General features: G+C 37.7%; 1 protein-coding gene and 1 long non-coding RNA gene across 4 annotated transcripts in view; one reads left to right on the top strand and one right to left on the bottom strand.

Annotated features, from left to right (window-relative positions):
• LOC148958953 (uncharacterized) overlaps nucleotides 1-25,509 on the top strand; it is a 133,942-nt gene that overhangs the window by 27,767 nt on the left and 80,666 nt on the right. For 2 of the 3 annotated variants that reach the window (XR_016144194.1, XR_016144196.1), the window contains 2 exons: nucleotides 900-4,440; nucleotides 22,933-22,995. This is a non-coding gene — a long non-coding RNA (uncharacterized LOC148958953). Of the gene's footprint in view, nucleotides 1-899; nucleotides 4,441-22,806; nucleotides 22,996-25,509 lie in introns of those variants that run through there. The other variant, XR_016144195.1, reaches the window with a different exon arrangement.
• Nucleotides 9,721-25,352, bottom strand: LOC135693241 (uncharacterized). The gene is made up of 10 exons (XM_089111030.1): nucleotides 24,784-25,352; nucleotides 21,779-22,038; nucleotides 18,279-18,576; nucleotides 16,615-16,771; nucleotides 15,762-16,154; nucleotides 15,139-15,288; nucleotides 14,428-14,790; nucleotides 13,748-13,970; nucleotides 11,868-12,148; nucleotides 9,721-11,141 (listed from the first exon to the last, which is right to left on the bottom strand). Exons 1-10 carry the CDS (start codon nucleotides 24,925-24,927, stop codon nucleotides 10,840-10,842), a joined length of 2,571 nt encoding a protein of 856 aa, XP_088967156.1. The 5' UTR covers nucleotides 24,928-25,352; the 3' UTR covers nucleotides 9,721-10,839.

Raw genomic sequence — 25,509 nt, 5'->3', positions numbered from 1 at the left:
GCATGCCCCCTTCCAATTGTTTGTGAAATAAATCCTTTTTGCCAAATCTTTTAATATGAGTTTGTAGTTTTCCCCTGCCGCTGCCCCCACTCTATGTCTTGAATAGTGTCCAGCGAGAACGTGCACAAGGAAAAAGTGGTACTAATTTCAATTTGTGTATGCTAAAGATTCCTCTGTTTTCTGCTTTCAACTCCAGCTCGGTCCTTCGCCTCCTCCGTCCAGCTGAAGCGTTCTTCTGCGTTTTTAGCTCGGCGACGGGAAATTGACTCATTTGTGGGTCTCTAAATAGCATGTTATCTTAACCACTAGTTATATTTAGTCACAAGTCTGACGTCCTGCAGTTATTACGACAGCAATTTAAGTCTGCCATTCATATAGTTGTAATGCAATCTTAAACAGTCTATAGCCAGATTGGAAAGTTTTCAATTTACGTTGCCCAATCGCTATACCTAGTTTCAGATTCCGTGGCTTTGATTTATATCTTTGATATATGTGTATGTCAATTTTGCGCAGCGTCAGCCGCAGTTGGGAATCGTATTGCGTATTTAAAACATGTGAAATTTTGCTACTATGAATGGGAGGGTAAATGTATGTTGCCCGGTTGCGTCCGGAAAGAACCGCGGAAGCCTCCCTATCTCGAATTCGTTTATCATGACACAGTGACTCGGAAGAACTGAAACTCCTCGGTGCTTCCTGCCGCTATTCATGGCGTCTGTCCCTATTGAAGGAGAAATGCAAAGCCCTGATACGGCGACTGATAACACATTCCAGTTATTTCAAGCCATTGCATCATGTCTCTGGTTTCCACGTGAATCAATAGATTGCGTAAGGGTTTAAAGTTTTTAATAATTCTTTGAATACCAAGGGGAATGCCTTGAATACCTAACATTTTCTTTTAGATATCACTGCAAAAGTTTACTGATCAGAGTCTAAAGAATTGTCGCAAAGAAAGAAGAAGATGGAAGGGAGAAGCAGTTTCACCCAGTTCTTTGGCGAAAAAGTTACCTTGAAAATCATTCTGGTATCAATGATTGTCCTTCTCCTAGCATCATCGATACAAACAATGCCTCACTCGAGGGCAAAGAGCCCAAAGTTCTTTGAATGTAAAAACTCGTGTTTCATGGCGTACAAAGGTTGCCTTACTATTGCCACCGATGTGATGGAGCACCAAATCTGTATTGCCTCCAGAGTTTTCTGCGTTGAAAAATGCCACCTGCCATCGTAGTGCGCGGAACTGGGCTTGGAAAAGGATTCAACCTCATTAAAAGCATTTGTATCCTTCTTGGTATGGTGCTGAACATATGGCCTTCTATTGGCAAGCCTGGACGACGGTTCCGTCCCCCGCGCCGAGTCGAGAACCATAGGCCTGCCACTCATCAGATTATGGAAGGTGACGCTGACCGTTGGTGCGTCTATAGACCATGACTTGATGAGAGAAACGTGGCACAAGAACACACTCTTAGATAATAATAAACTGTATTTTTTAAATTTTTTCAAGGTCACCTCTTAATGGTACGAGATTGTATAGACTGGGCGTGCTAGAACCTGACCTGATTGTTGCTAAGCAGATATCATTTAAACTCCTTGAGCTAGGTGACTGATTTTGCAATGGTAAACCCCTTTTCAGCCCGAAATCGTTTCTTTTATCTCTTTTATTTTCACCTCGTTTATACATATTTCTAAATTTGAATATAATTGAGTGTTACCTAGAGAATGTATTGTTACCTTGTGAAGGCAACTGACTTGATATATGATGCAAAACTATCGTGTCGAACGAATAGGTTATATTATAAACTCGGAGATGAGTTTATTTGCCGGTTACAAATTGCGAGTATCCTAATCCTTGGTTTTCATTTAATTAACGTATTTATAATATTTACTCAGTAAAAAATATCAATAATTTATTAAATAATATTTACATTTGTCTATCATTGTCATCCGGAAATTAATATTGAAGCTAATGTATTATAAGTATTGAACATCTGTTTACTATTTATAGCTTTCTTATATATTTAAGAAGAAACGAAGAAAGAGTGTTATAAACGTGATTTTGTTCTCTTTTATTTCTCTATACCAACGCAGTAAAGCTCCGAGGGGAACCAAAAGTGTTTAAGGTTTTAATAGAGTGTTTTGCCCCCTGCTTTCTTGCTAAAGTTGTAACAGTTAGAATCTCGTTCAAAGTTGCTTGTTCTTCTTCATCATATCAATGGTACGTTTTAAGATTTAATTACAGTTTCGCGGCATTCAATTATATGTTTGGGAATTGTTTGTTTGTAAACATTTGAAAAAAATGTGTCAAAAACAGCATTATTTAGTAATAAATTAGGCTGAATTTTAAGTTGTCGGTAAATTTACCCATAAGCAGCCTCAAACAGAACAGGCGTTGTCAGTTTATTCAGATTGGAATATACACGTTTAAGATCGCTAAATCTACTTACTTTAACGGTCCAATTTTTGTACAGGTGCAGCCACCTCCCTCCCTTTATAACACTGCTTGAGTTCCATTTTCTACAAATATGATCTTCACATGGAGTAGGACATGTAATACAAATGTTCCGAAACAATAAATTCACTGTCTGCTGATGTTGCAAAATCACATTTGTTATACTGCAACATTCAGAAATGTCGAAGCCCTAAAATGCAAATGAAAATATACCACTACTGTTTCCAGTGGCGGCTCCAACCTGGGATAAGTTATAAGTTATTATCTAAGGACTGTACAAAATAACAACTAGGCTCTGATGCAGAGCAAAACTTCCAAAAGCCACTTTAAGTTAGGGGACAGTATGCCAATAAAAAATTTCGTTTTGAGAAGTGCACGTTTCAAAAGAAAAACGCACTTTGCTAGCAACAACCCATTTTCATTCCAAAATTTTTGCACCAAGAAAAACATGCGCCGCTAAAATGCTAAAAATATTTTTCTCATTTTCAATTGCATTTTATAAAAGGCTTTGACATGCAATGCTACGGTTATGTTTAAATGGACACTATGAAACCACGAGGTGGCTAAGGTCCAAAGATGAATTGTCGATAAAAACAGGTAAGGTGAAGCGCTTTGTTTGAATTTGTTTATATTTTTTAGGCTGTTTAATCCTTCAGTGATATTAAGTTTGCCGAAAAAATGAAATTTCAAAATAAATATGTTTTCGAAACTTGGAAAAATATGCACAAAGAACACAAAAAAGTACATGAGAGCTTCGACACAACAAGGCTTTTAAATTTCCATTGATTTACGGCAATTGATTTTCTCCAAAGTGTTTCGATAGTCTTCCTCTCCATTTGGCGATGTCTAAAGCCCCGGCCAAACGAGTGAAAAATCGAGTCGTTTAGCCACCTTGTCGAGTGAGTCGAGTAAGCGCGTGCGCAGTTATCACCTCTAATGCTTATTTTTTTAAAAGAGCTAGGGCTTTATTCGAGAGCGGAGCAGCCAAAAGGGGCAGGGAAGTATACTACCCTGGGGTCTCATAGTTTAATAATTTGCTTAAATAATAGTAATTTGCTTAAACCAAATAAAATATTTAGTGACGGTTACTGCATGTAACGAACGAATAGGGTCTTATGACGCTAGAGTTCGTCGAGAGAATGTAAAAGGACATTTGCATCAGCTGCTTTGCGTTTCTTTGTCTTCTTTTTGTTGGCATGAGTAAAAAGTCGAGTGAATAATCGAGCGAAAAATGGAATCGTTTGGCCATCCATGCTCGACTTCGCTCGATTTTGAGATCAAATGTCGAGAGAAAGATCGAGCGAAAAATCTTTTGAATTGGGCTCAAGAAATGCTTTTGTATGTCAGAGAGGTGTATTGTATTATCAGATTTTTGTTTTTAGAAACGTCTTGTCAGTTATTTGATTCAGAATGTACTCGATTTGGATATTCAAAATTAATCGTAAAATTTTATCTAATGATCGCTTTAAGTCTGAAACTCAAAATGCAATTTTAAACCATACATAACTGTTTATACACATAGAACATTTTGCAAAAAAACAAGCCCTAATCTTCAACAATAACTCATCATATATCATTTGTTGTCATTGCAAGGATATGAAAGGAAAGCACTGGCTGCTGGGCTGTTCCATCGCCCCTTGGAACTTTACCCATGCCTTCCGAATTCTACACGTTCATTCTGCCAGTTTTGCCATGGCAGTCTCGTTCCGAATACGAGTCGGTACAAATAGGCGGGAAACTTTGGAAAAGCAACGTTATCACGCAATGCACGTGTTTGGAAGGAAAAGCAAAAAATTTCAAGCTAAATTCTTGCTTCCAAACATAGAAAATCTTCAACAGCAAGAATGCAATGTAATGTGGTACTGCTTTGTTCTTCGAACTTGAATTCTCGACATGAAAACAACGCAGAAAACAAAGCAGACATGTATAGTAGCAACAGAAGTGGATGTAGAAACAAAATGTAAAAACTAAGGAGGCCATAGAATCATCATTTCAAGGTAAGCTTTTCACTCTTCATTCTGCACAAAGTTTAATTGATGACAAAACTGCAAAAATTTCAAAATGATTTCGACAAATTTGGTAGGTACTTTGATAGTCGTTGAATGGTACTTGCCTTCGTTGCCTTGAGAGTGAAAGGAGAATTTGATGGGCATTCTAACCACGCCAATCATAAGCGGCCTAAAATTGGGGAAAATTTACTATAGCTGTTTCCGTTATTGCGTGATTTTAGGTATCGGAAGCAGGGGCAGTTGAAGCAAATTGGTCCAAGAAAAGAAAAGTTTTACCCCGGTAGTGCCTTTCTCAATGCCATTTCAGCTTCCTCACTTGCAAAATAGCGTTAATCGGCTGGAAGTAGATGCTGTTAAAAATCCTTATCAAAAGAGATAATCGATGAACAGGATATTTAGTTTCATGTTTGGGTGCCTGCATATCTAGCAAATTTTAAACCCTTTTTGGAAAGTGTTATCTTGGGGGTACAAAAGTATCTCAGTAATGCCTGCCTATTTCATTGATGAACGTTTGTCAAAAGTTCAAAAAATTGCAAAAATATATACTTATACCCATATATAGTCAATTTTCACTCCAAAGAGGACACAGTTTGAATTAACTTTGCAGAAAGTCTATTCGTTTGATATTTGCTTCGAAAACAAGAATGCTGATTGTGATTTCATTCTGGAGAAAATAGGAACATTGAGAGCAATGCAATAAAACATTAGTACATAGAAATGTCTTACTTTGAAGAACATACCGCACGTTATCAAACGTTTTTTGGAAAATTTACATTTCTGACCTTCCAACTTCGATTTCCATTAAAAAACCACGCTGAGCACCATTTTAAAAAACTGGCAAATTTTAAGCAATTTTAAATCACTTTGGAAATCATTTTTGGGGCACCTGCCCCACCTCACTCCAAATTTTTTATAGGCTTCAATGAAGAGATTATACTCTAGGAAATTTGCGTAGAATAATATTTGTATAATAGTTTCAATATTTCTAAGGAAATTGAACGCGAAGAAAATTAACGCAGAGCAAGAACTTTTGCATTAGTTTTAAAAAGAAATTAGCGTGGTTTTTATGACAGGAGATCTCAAAGTCTTTCGAAGTTGACATGAAAAAAACAGTACGTAAAGGTAAATTGAAAAGCATGAATAACCATTGCAAAACAGTGTTTATGTTGAAGTACTGAAATGCTAGATCGAAAATGAAATATTTCGATAAATGCAAGGGAATAGTAATAGTTTTAGATAGAAGAATGATAGTTATATTGTCGCTGTGTACGGAACTTAAGAAATTAGGCCTTGAGCAAGGTTCTTTATAGAAAAATATACGTGCATATCACACACAACAGACTGTTTTCCACCTTATGTAAATCGAGTCAAAAGGAACAAAGTCGAATCTACGAGTAGGATGCACTTAAAACTGGTTAATAATTAAGGATATTGGTGCAATTTTCAGCAAGAGATACCGGTTAACCGGACCTATTGACATAAGTGAAATCAAGAAATACAAGGAAACGAGGGAATGATTGATTATGACAACTGTGCTACGCATCTTTATCTGTTAATCGGCGGATCATTAATTCTGCTAGGAAGTTCTGCGTGGTACATTAATGTAGGACTGTTGTATTTGTGCCAAGTAAAAGAAGGGGAAAGTCTGTGGCAAACAACCTCTTCCCTGTGATTTCCACGCATATCCGTAATTCATCGAAAACAAGTCAGGTCCAAACGGGATGTAGTTGATAATTTACCTTACTGCACGATCAAACCACATTCCATGCTATGAGATTTTCTTTCGGTAAACACGCGAAGCTAGACATTACATGATGCACGATGGCATTGCAATTTGAAAACAGCACGTTTGGTTATCAATTACAAGCACTGTATCTTACAGAACAGTGTAGATGCCAATTGTATTCTTCTCTCTCCTTCTCTCCTTTAGTACGGGCCCTGATGACAATTATGGTGATGTCAGCATCTTAAATAACAAGTTGTGAAACAAAAAATGTAACAAAGAATCATGCTTCTTTTATTCGCAGCATATACACCTCTTGATAGTTGAGGGGAATGTACGAGGGAATGTATGGGTTACCAAAACATGAGAATAGGGTTTTTACTTGGCTTTTTATAGACTTCCGATTTTTCTTGAAAAGCTGCTTTAACCTAGTCACTTCATTAACTGCTGTAGAAAAGGGTTGTCTTCAGAAAATCTCGTGATGTGTGAAGACAAGTTGCACCCCCCCCCGCCAAATCTTCAAAAAAGCAGATTTTGTCGGGCAAATATATGGCTGCCAGCGTTTCTGTCGGGCAAATCTGGAAATTTGCTTTAGGTTGCACTTTTATTGGTACTTTTGCCCTAGCTTAGTTTTTGAATTTATGGTCTTTCCCCCCATCTTTTTTTTCAATCTCCACCCGTTTGGAAAACAAAACAGAAACGAGGCAAGCAACAGCAACATATATACAATTCTATCTTTCGTCCACCGATCAGCGCTTTCGTCTCGAGCTCGACGCGTACATGTTTATCTTTGCCTCGAGATGCGGAAGTTAAGTGTGTTTGATGCAAGAAGGAAATGAACACAGGGCATACCTCCTCTAGAGAGTTTTTTCAAACTTTTTTTGTTGTGATTTCTAAATTTTCCTTTGACAAGGCCCCCTCAGTGGCGTTTCCACGGGGGGCCAGGGGAGCCAGGGGAGCCTTGGCCCCCCCAGAAATTTATTTGCCCTTTGTTTTGCCCCCCCCCAGTTTTTTCAAAAGTTTCTATTAAAAATTCAATGTTTTCTGCCAAAGCTGTTCAATCGTTTTTTCACTTTGTTAGGGTTCCTCCCTTTATTTTTCTCAATGCTATTTTTATTGCATTTATTTAACAAACTAGGGGCCCCGATTAGCGTTTTAGTTTGTAACCGAGGTGAACATTTATTAGATTTTGGTTGCTTTCTAATAAGTTACCAAGTAAAAACCAAGAGTTACCAAGTGTTCTGTAGTTACCAAGAAAAACCCATTCTTGAAAATCATTTAAATTCTATATTTGCTATATATTATCACGAAGGTCCACCTTCTTGCGGTGCGGTGCGCAGGGTCAGCCCAATACCACCCCAGTATACCTTGGCAATCTACTATTGCTTATCGAAATTGTATGACTTGAAATTCTGTGTAACAGAATGATGTGCTTGATCTCATGAAGGTTGGATATAAGACATAATTACTATGGAAAAGTTTTACCAATCAACCTCACAAAGCTATTAGACTTTTATTTTACTTTTACAGAACAAAGTTACTTTTAGTCAAATAACAAACGGTCCCGAACCTTTAGGGGCCCCCAGCAACAATTTTTCTTTGTTTTTTTTCTAGGGAACACAGCTGCTCCTTACACCACTAATAAAACTATTTGGCATAATGACAACAGCCTTGATACTGCTGTACCAAGGACATACTTACCTATGGGGAGCTAAGAACCGGTGCCTTGCAGCTAGCTAATTTTGAGCCACCACGCCACTGCTTTACATTCTTCTAGTTCCCAAAGTAATAGCTAGGGTTGGCTCCTATAACTGAAAGTTTGGCCCCCGGTTAGCCCCCCCAGATTTTTAAGGCTAGAATCGCCACTGCCCCCTGCCCAACATTCCATCTTGCCTCGGTACCCTTGGAACACTGACAATTTTAGAAGCATCATAAATCAAAGCATGAAGGATATTCTATCTCGGAATTCGTTGTTGAGAAAAATCAATCAATACTTTCTTTTCCAAAGGTATGAAATCTTCATCATACATTCATAAGGAGTTATGCCCCGAAATTCTCTTAAGGTTTTACACTTACGGTCCGAAAGTATTGCACCCTTGGCTAGAAAATGGCCATACAGCCGCCAAAGTTTTTTAACTAAAAAAATTCAAATAACCGTAACAAGTAACAGAAAGTTTAAATCAGTTCAAGCGGGAAATAATAGAAAATTTATCAAAGAATTGTAATTAAGAAATTAACTGCAATCGAGTTTCTTCTATTTCTGGACAATACCCATCATAACAAAAACACGAAAATTGAGCTGAGAGATTTTGTTATGGTGAATTCAGAGATATTTAATTTGTGCTTGGGTGTCTAAAAATGTTGAAATTTTTTCTGGAGCAACCGAAAGGTGAAAATCAAACTCAGAAAATGCAACTGAAGCTCTTTTTTGTTGAAACATTGTAGTCTGTTTAGCTGTTTCTAAATTCCGAAATTTCCAAGCTGTGTTTTGTTGTTCCACTTTGATAAACCTACTTGAGACCCTACTTCAATCTCTTTTTTGAATTGCTCTCTTGATAGCCAGGTGATTTAGAAAGTGAAGACTATTCTTCTTTTATAGAAAAGACAGGCCTTACAAATGCTTGCTTTTCGGAAACAAATGTTTATAGCCAACACCAAAAAAACTAGAGGCATATTTCTTGACTTTAAAAAAACAGATTGAGTCTAAAGACCCTCTCTCGGGGTCCCCGATGATTTCAGCCCTTGAGGCGATGTGCCCTAAAAATGAAGTTCATGCACGACACACCCTTTCATCGAGCATGACACGCCCTTTCGTAGGGCATCAAAGCTTCATACCCCCCTAATGAAAATAGTGAAGTTTCGCCCCTGATCCCAAAGAACCTTGAAAGAGTTTCCATAAACTGATTCGGTATCCGATGAAAATTCCGTAACTGTAGCTATCAAATATAAGGTCATAAGCAGAAACAAAGAAAAACAATGTCGAGAATCTTTTAGTAAATTTAGTACTTTTTTAGCACCAAACATCGTTTTAGCACCAAGGTTCGAGCATGGTTTGGGGCCTAAGTCAAGTAAAGCATTTATACAAATTAAGAGCATTTTATGACGTCTATGATACCTCACTCTTGAGCAAGTTCCTGAGATTTGCAACCAATGGCTTTGATAGCTATTGGATGAAGGCGTTGATAGTTACACATCAGAATCCCGGTGCAATTGAATCACTTCTGTCTATCTAAAGCAGTAGAAGCTTTCGATTTTTTCAAATTTATTGCAAAGAGTTGTTTTACAAAGTTTCAGTATTGATTGTCAAAAAATTTATTCAGAGGGTTCCACTCTGAGAGAGTGGTTCCAGTTCAGTCTATTGTGCATATGCTGCTCGGGATACTTTAGCTGTAGATTTATCAAACTTTACAGAAAGGCCCAAAACACTTCTTACCTAATGCACCTAGGCAGTGGCGTAGATAGGAGGGACCAAGAGGGGTGGGTGAAACCCCCGTAAAGCTAAGCTGCTATTTTGTCAGAAAACGTCTGATTTTGTTGGAAGTATAACATGATTGTCTTTAAGCCAGCTAAGTGTTACATTCTGAGAGGAAAGCTTTAATGCTGAATTTAATGCTGAATATAACAATTTCTTCTGTTGTTCTGAATCAAATTGGCAATCTCATTCAGATAGATTCTGTGGTATGTGCTTAAAAATGCCTTCGAAGAAGAGTCGAGAAAAATCTTCAAGTAGTAGGATTTATGACACACGACTATGAATAAAAGTTAAAAGTTTATCTTCTGTATTATTTTAGATCTAACATAGTTATATTATTTCAAAATTATGGAAAAATCCTCTATAGATTTTGGCAAAAAATCAAAATTTCCCACCACTCAGATGAATTCCTATGTACATAAATGAAATTTTGCCTCCCGTATTATAACACCTTGAGATTTGGCCCCAATCAAAAGAAGACTGTTCTTTATTTTTTGGAGTAGCTCTTTGTTGCATGGAAAGGAAGAATATCAAATCATAAAGAAACCAACAATAACAGCGCAATTTTAATGATTCTGTTTTCTTCAGGAAGCAAACAAGTATTAGTTAAAAACTAGTCAAGAAGAAAAAATACAAAGTTGGAAAAATTTGAAGCAAGAGCGTTCGACCCTTTGAATTTAGAAAGAGGTTGAGATTTTAAAACAAGGTTCAAATCAATGTTTTATAGGGATTGCTGGTAAACAAAAAGGCTTTTTTAGGCTCATCAGCCAATTTTATTAACAGTAAGTCAGCTTCCATCTTATTTTTATACTAATTCCATTCTGATGGGTCTCCAGCCTAACGAAAGGCGACAAGATCTCTGAATTAAAAATAAAAAAAAAAAATCTCTTTTAATCTCTTTCGCTTATCAATTTTGCCAAGATCACTCTGCTCTTTCTAAAATTCAACGCAACCGAAAAGACAAAAACATAAAAGAACTACAGCACCAGCAGCAAATAGAGCAAAAATGCCATAATTCCATACACAAGTAGCTACCCAGCAAAGTATATGCAACACGAAAGAGGACAAAACATGTACAAATTAAGAAGTTTGGTGCATCTAGATAACCACGTGGTTACCTTACATATAATATCTTTGAAATGCCTATAAAAGCCGATGCTTTCAATCAAACGCTGGATTACCAACCATTTGATTAAGAGCAAAAAGCGTTGTCCTTGAAAAACTCTGCTTGTTGTTCTTTGCTGATGACACCGATGTTTTGCATTTCTGCGTCATCATACAAATGACCGTCATCTTTGTGCTGTTCAGGGGGCAAATCCTCTTGGCTACCTGCATAACGATTGTCTTTCTCTGGCTTAGGGGCGACCTTAGCAGACTTTTTCATATGTGCGACCTTGAACGCAAGCCCAGCGACAACCGCGACCAGTACAGCAACAGCAACACCCATGCCAACGAAAGCTGTCGTTTTATCTTCATGCCCTTTTTGTGCTTTGTCTGGAAAAGAGAGAAAGAATCATCGACGTGCTGTAATTTTACACGAAAATTGCCTGTTGTTAAGTGTTCGATGATGTTTAGATAAAACTTTTCTGGCTTTTATGTGAAGAACAGGACGGTTCAAAGCTGCAACTGTCACACTAAATGTGATCATTTGAGGTAACTGCCAATTATGATTGAACTATTAATTAAACACAGGCTGCCAACATTCTTCACTCTTGTGGCTATGGGTGTGGCTATGGGTGTGGCTTCTAGATGTTGCAATGCTGCCATGGTTTCACTCTAAACATATCCTTTATTTTTCCATTTATCACTGAAGATATAATTTAGCACAATGACATATGAATGAAATTAGAATTTACAAAAAAAGTTGAATTTAAAAACAAGGAAAACGAAAAACAATCTAATATCTAAATACGTCACAACCACGAAGTGAAACGAATACATAAGACATGCGACGAGAAAATTAATTCTAGATTCAACGAAGCAAAAATAAGTACATAGTCGAGAATCGAGATGGCTGGGGAAATACGAGCTAATATGCCACGTCTTCAAAATTCAATGAAAGACGAATCGTTCACTTGTTTTTGGAGTTTGTGTAACAAGGATGCTCTTTTCTGCACTGTAAGCCATTAACTTCAAGAGACTTCAAATCAGACAACAAAGCATTCAGGATTTAGGCATGCGTTACTTTTTGGTATGGGAATATGTCCACTTGATGCTTACCTTGACTGCTACCAGCAGCTCTGCGAACCTCCCTCTCCACCATGTAAAATTTTGAAGGAGGATCGTTTGAGACACTGCTTAGATCTCGCTTTCCTCTGAAAATGTTATTGCCAGTGCACCCGTATCGGCAGCGATAATCCGTTGATGTGGCATGGCACAGAAAAACGAGGCAGTGGAAGTAAACAGATGTGCTGTTATTTAGAAATTTGAACGCCTGAATACTAAAGCGTTGACGGTGGTTTTGCGTCTTGTGAAACTGGACTGTGTTGTCGGTAGGGCATCTAGAATGCAAAAGTAATGAAGGTTATCGGTGTTGTTATGAAAGGACTAAATATGATGAGGAACCGTTGGCCTAGGATGGAATCCATGTAACGTACGCCAGAGATACTTGGCGTGGACTTCATAATTTCCTTGGCGTACTGGTGTATAACGAAGAAATAATGTGTTGGCGTAAAGGTGGATGGGATGCTGCCTATGTTTGGGACACCATATGGCTTATAAACAAAACAATCAGTGGTGATGAAAAAATGAGTAATAGTTTTATTATCCAGTATATCATACAACTGTTTAGCGTGAGCATTAAGATGGCCAATATCCAGCGTGAGTAATACATGGATCCTTGTATGATATAGATAATTGACTGGCCCTTGGCAGAGGTCCACAAGACGGAGAACCAAACCCTTCGCTGTTGCTGGCATCTATGATGAAGCGCTTGTGCATAGGAATATTTTAAAGCAAGTGGCGGATTATACAAAACCAGGTCCTGGGCCTAAGATATTTTAGGGCTGAATTCTGCCAAAAGAATAAAATTATGCTATAACAAACTATTGAGGTCATTAATGAATATTGCGCAGCTTGGAGCAACAGGTTTAAGTATATGCCGATTACAACTTAAGATAAAATGTAATGATATTAAACATGTCCAATGATAAGTTTTCAGAAAACATGCAATTTATCAACCTTTATCGAATTTTCAAAGCTGCAAAGTCATGTACCGAACTCAATACATAATTATATTTAATTTATTTTCCTTCCCAGAATTCCTTTTCTTTCTTAGAGGGCGCATGCGTTTCAAACAAATATTTGAGATTGCGCGCCTTAACCAAGATACTTCATATAACAATCGTAAAACCCATTTGGCGCGACATTATAAAGTTCGACGTTTGAAACGGGAGTCGCGCTAAACATGCTCAAGTGTCGCTCCAAGCAGACTTAAGCCCTGGTCAAACGATCCAACATTTTGCTCAACATTTCGCCCAACATTGTTTTCGATGTTGGAAGGTGATCCAACGTTGGTGGTCAAACGATCCAACATTTTACCCAACATTTCGTCCAACATTTTCTTTCGCAGATCGAAAAGGGAATGGGTAGTAGGCAACGTTGATGTTGCTTAACAATAGTAGGCACACCAGACGCTCATGATGATGCCCGAACATAACGATGCGCCACATTTCGATCCGAGAAAACGAAAGGCAATCACCGCCATAACTATAAATGGCATCAATTTTAAACAATTTTTAGAGTCGAAGCAAGAATCGAAGCGAGAGTCGAAGCGAACGAAATCAACTCAAGAAGTCAAAATAATGCTATGATTTAATTTAGGCGGTCTTGTTGGGTGAAATGTTGGGTGAAATGTTGGATCGTTTGACCAGGGCTTTAGGTTCGGCACATGAGAAGTGCGACGTTTGAACCAGGCCTAAGCCATGTAAAGTCGGATGTTCTTTTGGTAATTAGAAATGACAGGCCACAGTAAAATAACACAACCAGCCATTTTATTAGCAACGGAAAAATGCAAGAGTCCTTACTAAAACATAGAGTAAAGCCTAGGCGCCATAAGCCCCATAGGTAATCAACCACTGTGTAAAATGATTATGAGATACCTGTTGTTGATGAAGACGTATTTCATGTAGTGGTTCCTATCCATAGTTGGCGTGGAAAAGCATTGATCGATGAGTATGACTGTGTTGTTGTCAGAATTACTCGAGTAGACTTCAAAGTGCATCCAGTCTCTCAGCTGGACACTCACAGGGTAATGGGAATGCATCGTCGAATAAGTACGGTCAGTGTACATGACAAAGTTGAAACTGAAGTTTCCATATCCAACTAGGAAGAGATCAATATGAAATATAAACTGGACAGTAATATCTAAATCAATAGAAGATCATTTCCGTATATAAACAAAGAGATATATTATTATGTTTAAGAAATGTAGAGGTATATCAATTAGAGAAATAAGGTCCCGAATTCTTCATTTTTAAAATATGCGGCTTATCTGCATGACTATATGTAATTTATATTAGATTGAATAGATTGAAATACGTGATCGATATTACATAAGCAGTACATATTAGGTCCGAGGAAAGCAGCTTTGATTCATATACAAAACTTTTTCAATGTAACTAAATGATGCGATACACCTAATTGCGTCAGTAAATAAGGAATAGACATGTAATGTTCATCGCCTAGTGATTAATCATTGCGAAATTATTCTTACATTAACATCTTGATGGGTCATTTTCATTGAAGCTAAGATTTGACCAAGTACTGAAATTAATCTTACCTTCAGATCCAGTGACATTGGATATTGGCAAATACCAGTATGTGTTCCACGTACTACTGTATCCAGATTTGTCAAAATAGCAAGTGAATTTTACTCGCTGGTCAGGATCCCTTGTTGTTGTACCAGCAATAGCTTTTGGTTTGAAAATGACTTCATTCTCGTACACAATGTACCTCGACGTCTCACTTCTAGTTGACCCACATCCGCCTGGTACACTACCAAGTATGATGTTGTAGCTGTTTATTAATGGTAAACAGGAGGTATCTCGCAATGTTATGCTCGAAAACACGGATGCATCGTAGAAGGCTCGATCAAACTCGATCCGCATATAGTTTTGAGTGCAGGACACGACGGAGCTTTTATCTAGTAATAAGCAAAAAATCTTTTATGTTAGTGCCATTGCATTTGTTGAGAATTTGAAAAAGGAGCATTGATTTTCTTAAAGTATACCGCAAGAGATAGGAGTGAAGGTTATATGTAAATTACTGAAAGCCAGTGTTAGATTTAGTTCAATGTCCGTGTGCAAGAGAGGAGAGTAAGACGCATTCGTGAATCAATAGTTATGGTGAATCAAAGAAAGCCAGTTGTGAATTGAGCTCAATTTCTTTTTGTGATATAAGTTTGCGATAACAGCCTTCCGTAATTGAAAGGTTGAGCAAAGATCTAACATTTTATTATCGCAATGAAAAAAACGGAATATTTCTAGATCACCTCTAATTCCACAATATCTCGAGTTGCATAGCGGAACACTATCCAGCCAGTACACATGGAAAGTGCCGCAGTTCCTGATCATGATTGACTTTGTAGAGGAGCAATAACAGGAATGATATGGAGAAAAGCAAACAGATCTTGCAACAACACCTGAAAATTGAGAAAGGAAACTTTCAATAAAAGATCTTGGTATCTGGCGTAACATTCATTTGAAAACGAGCATATTCGATTTGGAGCCTACACGAGTGATATAGCAGTTTAAGCCCCTACCCTCGAATAAGCCTCTACCCTGGAGATTCTTTTTTGATAAACCCTTCCCACGAATTCTCCACCCTAATAAGTCAAACTAATATACACCATTTTAGTCTGTGATTAAACCAAAATAACAAAAAAAAGAATAATTTGCGAAGATTTCGCAGAAGAAAGCGAGAATATCAGCATTTTGAATAAAACTTCTTTAAACGTTTTTTCATCGGCTTGATATTTTCGAAAGAGATATTAAAAGGAATGGTGATCGAAAAAAATTGGAAATCGCGACAAAACTTAAAACATATTTGAAGACCCTTTCAAATATGCCATGCTTCAGATGTTTGAAAAGACATTCAACGGCTAGATCTACTTACCATCAGATACTGAGGGCAATGCTCCATTTTGAATCCATCCTTGTAGAAACGAACCACATCTGTTTGAAGATACACCAAGTTTTGCTGGACAAGAATTCATCATTCTGTTGCCTGCATTACCCATGAACCGATACCAGCCAAACAGTTCTTTGTCACATCGATACGAGCTCACGTCACTGAAGGTCACAGCACGGTCATTATTTGATAACACCTGGTAATATTTGCACCCATCTAAGGCTTGGATGCGAGAGGTAGTCTGGGGCAAAGCTGACGTCAACAAAGAATATGCCGGGGTAGAGGACGTTTGGAATGTAACAGCAGTGCTTGGTTGTACATGTACTGAAGTTTCGTTAACAAGGCAGTTTGTCGTGTTGTTGCCATAAATGGTGGTTTCTAAAAATGAGCAATCAGATTTAGGGTAAAAGTGTGCTTTTGCTTCAAAGACATCTTGAATGAAACTATATACAAAATGAAACATAAGAAGTAGAACATCTCTCCCTGTATTCATCGAGAAATGATATAAATTGTTAATGAATCAAAGCAAATGTGAAAAATTGAGACTCAGTGTTGGGCAAGACAGTGCTGGCTCTTGTTCCATAAGATTTTGATAATACAGGACTAATCATGAAATATTTGACATGGATATATTTGAAATGGATATCTATTCTTGAGTCTTGATATCCCTCTGCCTTCTTTTGCCAGTTTTCTTCTCAGTAAAAAATGTTACTTGTAAAATTTTACATGAATTTATACAGACTGGTGAAGTGACAGAAGTAACATAGGCTGGATCATTTAATTTCTGATGACTGGCGTTGTATAATTTTAGGGCTACTGAATGTGATGTTGTTCCTACCCCGGATAGAGTATATGTTCACAATAAACTGCAATGTAATGCTGCTTTGTCGCTCGTATTGACCAGATCCAAAGCTGTATGCAAAATCCTCCACCATTATAGCCAACGCGTACCAACCAATAGTGTTGTATGGTAAAATTGACAACGTGCAGTTCTGCTAGGGAGAAAGAATATTTTTCTTTAAAAAGAAACGGATTGGTAGATACTGAGGTAAATGCTTTCATTGAAAAGGAATACTGCGATAAGAAATTAACTTTAGAATCGTAGACTGCTTATCGGATAATTAATTGAATGATCTTTGTTAACCGAGACCTTCCAAAGGTTCATCATAGCCTTAGTACTAATATTAGTTCCAGTAGCACTGACAGAAGGACGCATATGAAAGTCTACAATAGAGTTGTCAAGTGATGACGTCACAAAAATCTTTTTTTAGAATTTTTAAAATTTGTTCCCATAACCTGAAAGCTTAGTGCAGATTGTGGAACTGACCACCAGCTTCTAAATGCAAAACTCAAGAAAAGGTTGAGGACAAGAGAAATAACTAATTCACAAATAAGATATGAAGTCAGTAACATACCAAAATAATTTAAAGTTGAAGTCAAGAACAGATTTGTTCAACTAATTGCATGCTGTAAAGTTTAAGTTTAGGTATTATCCCTCGCGTGCAAATAAGAAGAGAATTGTAGCACGTGATAAGTGCAAAGGTCAAAGGTTAGCCTCATAAAGGAAACAATGCATGCATGTGATACTGATAGGTCATAGGACAAGGTCATTATGCCTCTGCGGGGGGCGAAGCCGTGTGTGTTGGGGTTTTGTGTGAGGGGGGTTTTGTGTGTTGGGCATGGCGTTAGTTGGTTCTTTGCTAATTTGCATCTCGGCTTGGGGGGGGGGGTTTGCGGGTCACTAGGTGGGCGTGCCACGGGCGGCGGTCCACTGGCTCGGCGTGCCGCGGGCCGGCGGTCCACCCAGTAGATACCTAAAGCAACAACGGTAGATAGTTACGAGAAGAAGCTCCAAGAGAAAGGTCATGTAGAGATAGGCACTCCATGGCGTAGGCCAGTGGAGTGGAGTGGGGTAAAGCGTAACTCACATGAATTTGTCAATTAATAATAATCAACCGGTAAGTCGATAAAAGGGCCTATGTAAATAGTGCAAATAAACCTATAAACGTCTTCATCGTTTCTGCCCTGAAAATCCAGAAAAAGAGAAAGTCTTTACAACATTGCAATCAAGAAAGAAGAAACGACACCAAATGCCCTCTGGGAATGTGGAATTGAAGCCATTCAAGGAGTTGCCCAGGAGATTGTTCCCAGAAAGAAAAAGATGAAAAAGCCTTGGATAAGCGAACATACAACTAAACTTGCAGAAGAGAGAAGAGAAGCAAAGAGCGAGGGAAATAGAGAGCATTGGAAAATGCTGGACAAAGAGGTGACCAAATGTGCAAGAAGTGATAAGAATCGATATCTTGAACAAAAATGTGTCAAAATGGAAAATGAAGTGGACGAGAGCACTAAGAAAGTCTTTCAGATATTGAGGAAATTTCAGATAATTATGCATGTTATTGCAGAAAATATTGCATGATATTAGTTGTTAGTGAAACGGTTGATAAGCTGATGAACCTTCAAAATCCTCAAAGAAAGTGACATGTAATCAATGTTACAAACCGTATGTAGAGTGGAATAAGGTATACGGGAATGGTATACACCTCCACCTTCAGTGAAATTTACAGCATATCGACATCGAACCATGTCTCCATCGGGATCAGATACGGGTAACGCGTAGTTTCTAGTGAAGAATGTGTTATGCTGTATCGAAGGAAGGAAACCGACCTGAGGTGGTGTATTGACATCGTTAGAATTGCTTAAATAGGATCCGCGTTTTTTAAAGGAAATGACAGTTTCCATGCTCCACGATGAAAGTGAAGATGAAATCAACCCGTTGACCCAGCAGCAAGATGAAGATCTAGTATGAAGATAACGATATTTTATCAGAAGCTTGCAAAGAAACGTTTATCTCCGTAGGCTCAATGTCAACAAAATAGAAAGAAAATTGGAATTTTCAGCCTTGCCCGTTATGTGATCCAACTTTTTTTCTAGTTGCTGCAGCACGAGTGAATTTCTACTTACGAGTGAGTGTGGGGGGTGTGTGGGGTGTGTTTGGGGGGGGGGTGGTGGGGGGGTTGGTAGGTACTATCTACTCACTAAATCTAGATTATAGATTTCTTTCCGACAGAAACCAGTGTCAACAGTGGCGAAGCTAGCCAAAAATTGTTGGTCCTGCTGTATGTACAAGGCCACGCTCTTATTCAATAGGAAACGCCTATGAACAAAATTCTTTTTTGTAGATGAACTTTTTTGCAGTAAAAAGCAAATTTTAAATCCATGTCTATCTTTTGCAAAATAAACCCATACTTAAAGACGTGCTTTAGGGTGCTTACTTTTCAAACAAATCTATGTTAAATTGTAGTAGGCCTCTACAGCTGAAGTAAAAGTTCAAATTGGTGATAACTAAATTTGACAATAAAAGGGGGTAAGGGTGGCATTTGAAGTTGCATATCATATATTTGTGGTAGTTGAAATAGTCTAATTAGACTATTCAAGATTTTTGTCCAATCTAGATCAATCTAGACACTCTATTAAAATACCTGACCAATCTAGATACTCTATTAAAATAATTTTAATAAACAACAGAGTTTAAAGTCTGTAGGGGCAAGTTCACAAATTCTGCAGAACAATTATTCTGCAGCTGACAAAGAGAGGTAAAATTGAATAATGTGTTGCGTTATCAATGAAAACAACTTCATTAGCCAAACCATTAGACGAGTAAACAATTCAGGTAGAAAAATACACTTTCACACTAGCAGTTCAGCATTCAGTTCATCGGTATTCAACATAGCAATCAGTCGCCCGTTGATCTCTTACAAATGCAAATTCCACTGAAATTGGTTTATTCTCCAACTCCAAAATTTCAATCACACAACAGTAAATTCATTTATGCTTTTATCGTCCTTGTCTAAGTCTAAGAGAATCTTATTCGTTTAGGCCACCATGATATACCGTGCCTCAAACGATCGTATGAAGGCCGTGTTTACCATTTCTTTCTCGCGAACTTTGGACTTTGTCTTGTTACAAATAAAATTTATGCAGCTCAACTCACAACTGAGGCAAGTTTTGCTGTCAATAATAATATCATTGGTATTGCCAAAGCAAGCAGGAAATCCACATTCACATCGCCTCGCCATAATACTTGAACTGGCCTCCTTGCTAGTGTCTCATAGCAGAACGAGAATGCACAGGGCAATTCTTGCAGTCCTGCTCTCAGAAATAGCAGGACCAAAGGTTTTCAAAACAATACCTTTTGACCTATGTAAGTGAACCCTCAACCAATCAAATCACTACTGCTTACGAAATGTTATGATGATCATTTCGACGAGGTCCTGCTCCCGAGATTGAGCAGGACTGCTCTTTGTTCTAGACTATTGTGAAGCAGGACTAAATTTACAAAAGCCCATTGTGAAGCAGGACCAAACATAGGGTATCATAGTTATGAGCAGGACCAAAATACAGGGTTGCCGTAGAAAAGAACAGGACCTTGAGATTAGCACGGGATGCCTGTATCAGCTGGCGGAACTGGGGACTTTTTTATCAAATAAAATTTGAAACTTCCTTTTTGCAAAGAAGAAATTGTTTATTGTTTACAGTAAACCTTATCTTTGGAAATTCTTGGTCCTGCTCAGCAGGACCAGCAGGACCTTTGGCTTCGCCACTGAGTGTCAATAGGAAATCCCCCCCCCCCCCGAATAGTATCTCAAAAGGAAATTTCAGGTAAAATCCGCTCGGTGGAAGAAACGCTTTAGGTATTTTAGAGATCTTCATGTCATAAAATCAATTAAGGATCGAGCAGTTTCTCCGTTGGTTAAATATGATTTTCCTTGATATGAATCAAGGTAAACAAACTAATGATATGAAGATTTGAAGATTGCTTGTTGGCAATAAATCTAAAAGTCCAGACCCTTTTTAGGTAAAATTGTGCCTTGTGTCCATTTCTCCTAAAGTTTCTCAGTAGAAGCGTCAACTGCAATTCACTATGAGCTCCAGATTTTTCTTAACATTCAAAAGGCATGCTAAGATTGGGAGAGGAATTTAGATTTAGAAGTAATTGACAACCTGGTATTTTTCAAGACCACGGTGAAATTGTTGTTTTTATCTGCTGTAAAATTTTTTTGCAAAAAAACAACAATTTTCAATAGGATTAAGAGGATTGATTTAGTAAAATTTACTTAAAAGAGTGCATTTTCCAGGGAACTAAAAGCATCAAAATTCAAAAAATTTCATTTTCCTTCGGTGGCAACCATGGTGTCACCTCAGGTAGTAACTATATCCTTTGCCCGTCCCGATATAGAGATTTGACAAAACTTTTAGGAAGGTCTGTTATTATCATACAGAGTTAGATTGACAAAATGTATTGCAGAGGTTTGTGACAGCAGCTAAAAAATTTCAGGCAATAATTTTTTGATCAGATAAATTTTTAGTCCACACCTCCCCCCCCTCCCAACGAGGCTTGCTTCGCGACGGCCCTGTCTGTGCAACTCATTCTGGATCTGCCCTTGTATTCGTTTCCTTTCATAAAAACTTCAAAAATGAAAAAGCTTCACACAACGAGAACGGGTACAAAAAACTGCTTTATCCCATACTGGTTTACTATTGAAAGCAGGTTGTTTCAAACAACTTTCGCAAACTGGTGTGTTGCCACGCGGGATGTCCCTTGTGACACAGCCCCTTGTGACACCAGTCGATCATTAAAAATTCACACGGAATAGGCATAGCTTACGTGCGTTTACAAAGCTTCGATTAGATCAATAAGTAGAAGCTAAAATATTGTCGCAAGGTTAAGCTCTGTCCGTTTTTATACAAAAATGAAACCTTGAACCAAAATTAGGCCAATGAAGGAAATATAGTTCAGGTTAACATTTATTAGGGAGGGAGGGAGGTAGGGATGGGGGAGGAGGGGAGGAGAGAGGAGGGGAGGAGGGTCTGGGGGTTTGGGGGTAGGATAGGGGGGGGGGGAACTCCGCTTCCGACAGCAATGCGCTTTTTGCAAAACTTTATTTTCTATCAGTTTGAAGCAAACAGTGAGCAAAAAATTGCAATTGACTGTCACTTACGATAGCTTAAATAAATAGTTCTTATTCAGGTACATCGTGTGAGTATTGGAACCAATTGTAAAATCGTAGTCGATGTTAAATCTTTCGCAAAAAAATCCAGCAGACACTGATGGGTGGTAGTAAGGAAAGTTATTGCCATCGAAACCATATCGTAACGAGAAGGATCCATGTTTGAAAAACTGGCAGCTTTTTATGGACGCATTGGTGCAGTGGGAATTTCCATCACTTCGCCTCCATGACACGCCATATTTGAAATTAACCTGAAAAAGGCAGCAAAGTTAACTATAATTAAGTAAAAATATACGGTTATAGATTTTTAGACAAACGGGTATGACTGTTTCAAGCGCCTTTTCCTACTTGTCATTACTCAGTTACAAAATCTCATACCCGATAAACCTTTACTAAATGGCTATTTTGTTCTCTTGAAGGTCAATATCTGTGAAGTCGAATGAAAGACGTAGCCTTTAGGATCTTGCTTTGATTTGATAATGTTCTAGGGTACTGTCTCTGTCTAAGTCTATATTGTCCTGGCATCTAGTTATATATAGCGTTTACGCAATTTCCTATTTCTATGTTATCAAATGACATGTGCATGATAACCAGATTCGCCTGCAATGAAAGAAGAAGCTCACGTCAAAAAGGCCCAAACTAAAAGTTCCAGGACTCCTTTTCCTACTTCTCGCCTTCAAATTGTTCGTGCAAGCCTTTAAATTTTCTTATTCATAAAGATATCTAGATATAGATTCCCTAACTTGTCCTACAAAAGTAAAACAAACTTGGACAAGGAAGACGATCTTATATTGCAAATCTTCGAGGTCACTTTTCAACTGTCAGCAGACTCTTCGAATTTTTTCATTCGACAAGAATAATACGCAATCTTCTGTTTACAACCTTTTTACCCATCCTCTTCAAAACAGGTGGTTAAATTTCATCAAGTTTCTATGCAACTTAAAGATAGGTATTTGTTCTGCCCAGTAAACACAATTTATGTAACTAACAAATCAACTTTGTCGAAATTAATCGAAGACTAAATAATCACACCAAAGTCTTGAGAATTTATTTCATGAAATGAATCTCAGTTGCATTAAGATCATCCTCGTATTTACTTTGCTTCCATGCATCAGACCTAACAAATTTGTCTGCTTTTTCTGCAGGAATGACTGGCACTTCAAGACATCAAATCAAAGAGTGTACACGAAATGAGAAGCTGGTAACAAGTAAGCTGCTTTGATTGTTTTCAATTTCAAAGTTGAAATAAATAATTATATTCCTTGATAAATATGCAAACTCCCAACGAAAATGGTCATTAAAACTTCATTATTAAAGACCGTGTGCAGAAAAGAAAAGAAACTATTTCACCAAACATTCTGAGCAAACATCTAACAGAAGAGCTTCCATTGCATAGGAAACAAGATCATTTTCAGCTTGATTAAAGGATTTAAGAAAATCCTTTGTTTCTTCCATAAGATACAATCATTAGGTGTTCCTTGTTTAACGGGACTTGCTGAGATACTTTATGATAAACGAAATAGAAAAACTCATAGGATGCTCCTGATTATATCTAGAGAGAAGCTTGTTTAGGAAAATAGAAACGTATATTTGCGAATGCCACGCATAAATTTGGTCTTAATGTCCTTTGCACATTACGGGATCAAGCCATATGTTTGGATTAATTGTCATTTCATTTTATATATCTTAAATCGCTCTCAGTATATGCCAGTGAATACTTTGAATTCTTGGCTATCTAGGACAACGATTGCTGTGTTTTCCATCTCATATCAAAATTTGTTGATCCCGTATTACTTAAATTATTTTTCTTTGCTTAAATTCAAGAAGGCTTTTCCCAGATATCATTCTTGGTTTCAAGCAAACAATTGCAAGAAGCCAGTCGCAATTAAATTATTCTGGATCAACGAAAGGCTTTTTCTTTAAAAGAAAATTAGTCGATAGAGTATGTATTTCTTTGCGTGCAACGCGGCTGAGAAAAATGTGTTCTGTACAACTAACATGTACAATAAAAGAAGAATACTGTCTAAATCAATGGTTTTCGAAAACGTTTGGTCCATCACACATTCTACGGATGCAAATCAAACCCGTGTTTTCTAGTGTATTAATGCATCGGCTCTTGTTACTCTCGGAATGCTCCCTTACACTTTATTTCTTCGTATGCCCTTAGACAATTATTTCTTCGTATGCCCTCACTGTCGTGTAAGGCCATCTGAGGCTGCAAAAACAGGAACCTTGGATTTTGTGTTGAAAATGAATACATACTGCAGCTTCCTTGAGCACTGAATTGGACAACTGGGCTACACATTTGAACTGTCAGACATTTGATTACTAAACTCAATATAGGGATCAGGTTTACTACGGTTGTTCTGGATACTGAGCAACAAATGCAAAAGGCGTTGCCTGAAGGCATATAGCAGCACTTATGGTTGACAACGATGCGGCCAAATATCCCCCAAGAGTTTTTATCAAACTTAAATAGGCACGAACTCACAAATGGTCGTATAATTGATAAAGGTCCACACCCCTGACCCAGTCTAACCAGCAATGTTGCTTCACTTCATCAGTGCAACTGCTTACCTCTTTGAAATATCACTGAAGGATCTTTGTAGTGATTCCTTCGCTCTTAATTCGTTATTTTGTACTTTGCTGTCATCAGATTTTGTGTTTCATATGGCTCGGAATATAATTAAAATGTCTAATGGTATATCATTTAATATGATTAAATTACAAACATGAAGTGTTGGTAGAGTAAAGACAAGATTTGCTGTCAAACATTTGCTGAAACTTAAGATTTAAGATAGCGACAAAAACCTGCTAATGGCATTATTGAAAATCGTCGAATATTGTTCTGAAAAGGGTGCTGCTCTTAACAAGAGCCATATTGTGCATAAGAACTATTAATTACTGCACAGCACTTCTTTGGACATTTGGACTTTCTCAACAAAGACAACACCAGTGCGATCAACTGCCTTTTAACGTTAAAACTTTGTACAAACCTTGGCTAAGCTAGAACTGTGGTTCGCAGGGTATGTCATGTTATTTGTTTGGTCAACGGTCCATGTCATGTACACCCCACGAAAGTTGTGGCTTTCTGCTAAGCACAGAGCTAAAAAGAGCGTCAAGAATTGTAACAGCCGCATCGCTTCTTGTCTTCTAGCCACGAATGATTTCGTTGGAGCAGATGGAGTCTTTTCTTTCAGAATATTTGGTCATGCGTACAAGTCCATTATTTCAGCCTCGTTTGACAAATTCGTCTTCTGATTTCCCCTTTGTAATAAGGTTTGCAATCTCGCTGATTGGACAGCTACAAGTCACAATTCTGGCCGCTTTTGAAACCCTTGGCCGCAGAAAAAAAGGTTTTGCAAATCTTGACCGTAATTAGAAAACCAAAAAGAGCGAAGCAGCTTGTTTTTGCAAGAACTTATCAATTTTTTAACTTTAAAAATAAGAAAAAAGAAAAAATAAAGCAAAATTTTGGCTTCTTTTTCTCTACTGACTATGAAAAATCTTTCTACTGAATCATTGCAAAACATGTGTTGCTTTCGTATAACTCTTTACTCCATCTGCTAATGGTATATAAAGTATCTTGTGCTAAAATACCTAAATTTGAAAATAATAAGTAAGAATGAACGAAGTAAGAAGCCTAATCTCAATTGAGAAAAAAATCAGCGAAATGCGCTAAAGTACGCGCGAAATAAGTCTTGAACATGCACAGGGAACTT

The sequence above is a fragment of the Rhopilema esculentum genome, chromosome 11, assembly GCF_057945365.1.
Source record: "Rhopilema esculentum isolate cy_ngs chromosome 11, ASM5794536v1, whole genome shotgun sequence".
Classification (NCBI taxonomy): domain Eukaryota; kingdom Metazoa; phylum Cnidaria; class Scyphozoa; order Rhizostomeae; family Rhizostomatidae; genus Rhopilema; species Rhopilema esculentum.
Note: the sequence above shows the minus strand (reverse complement) of the source record. Positions and strands in the feature narration are given on the sequence as shown.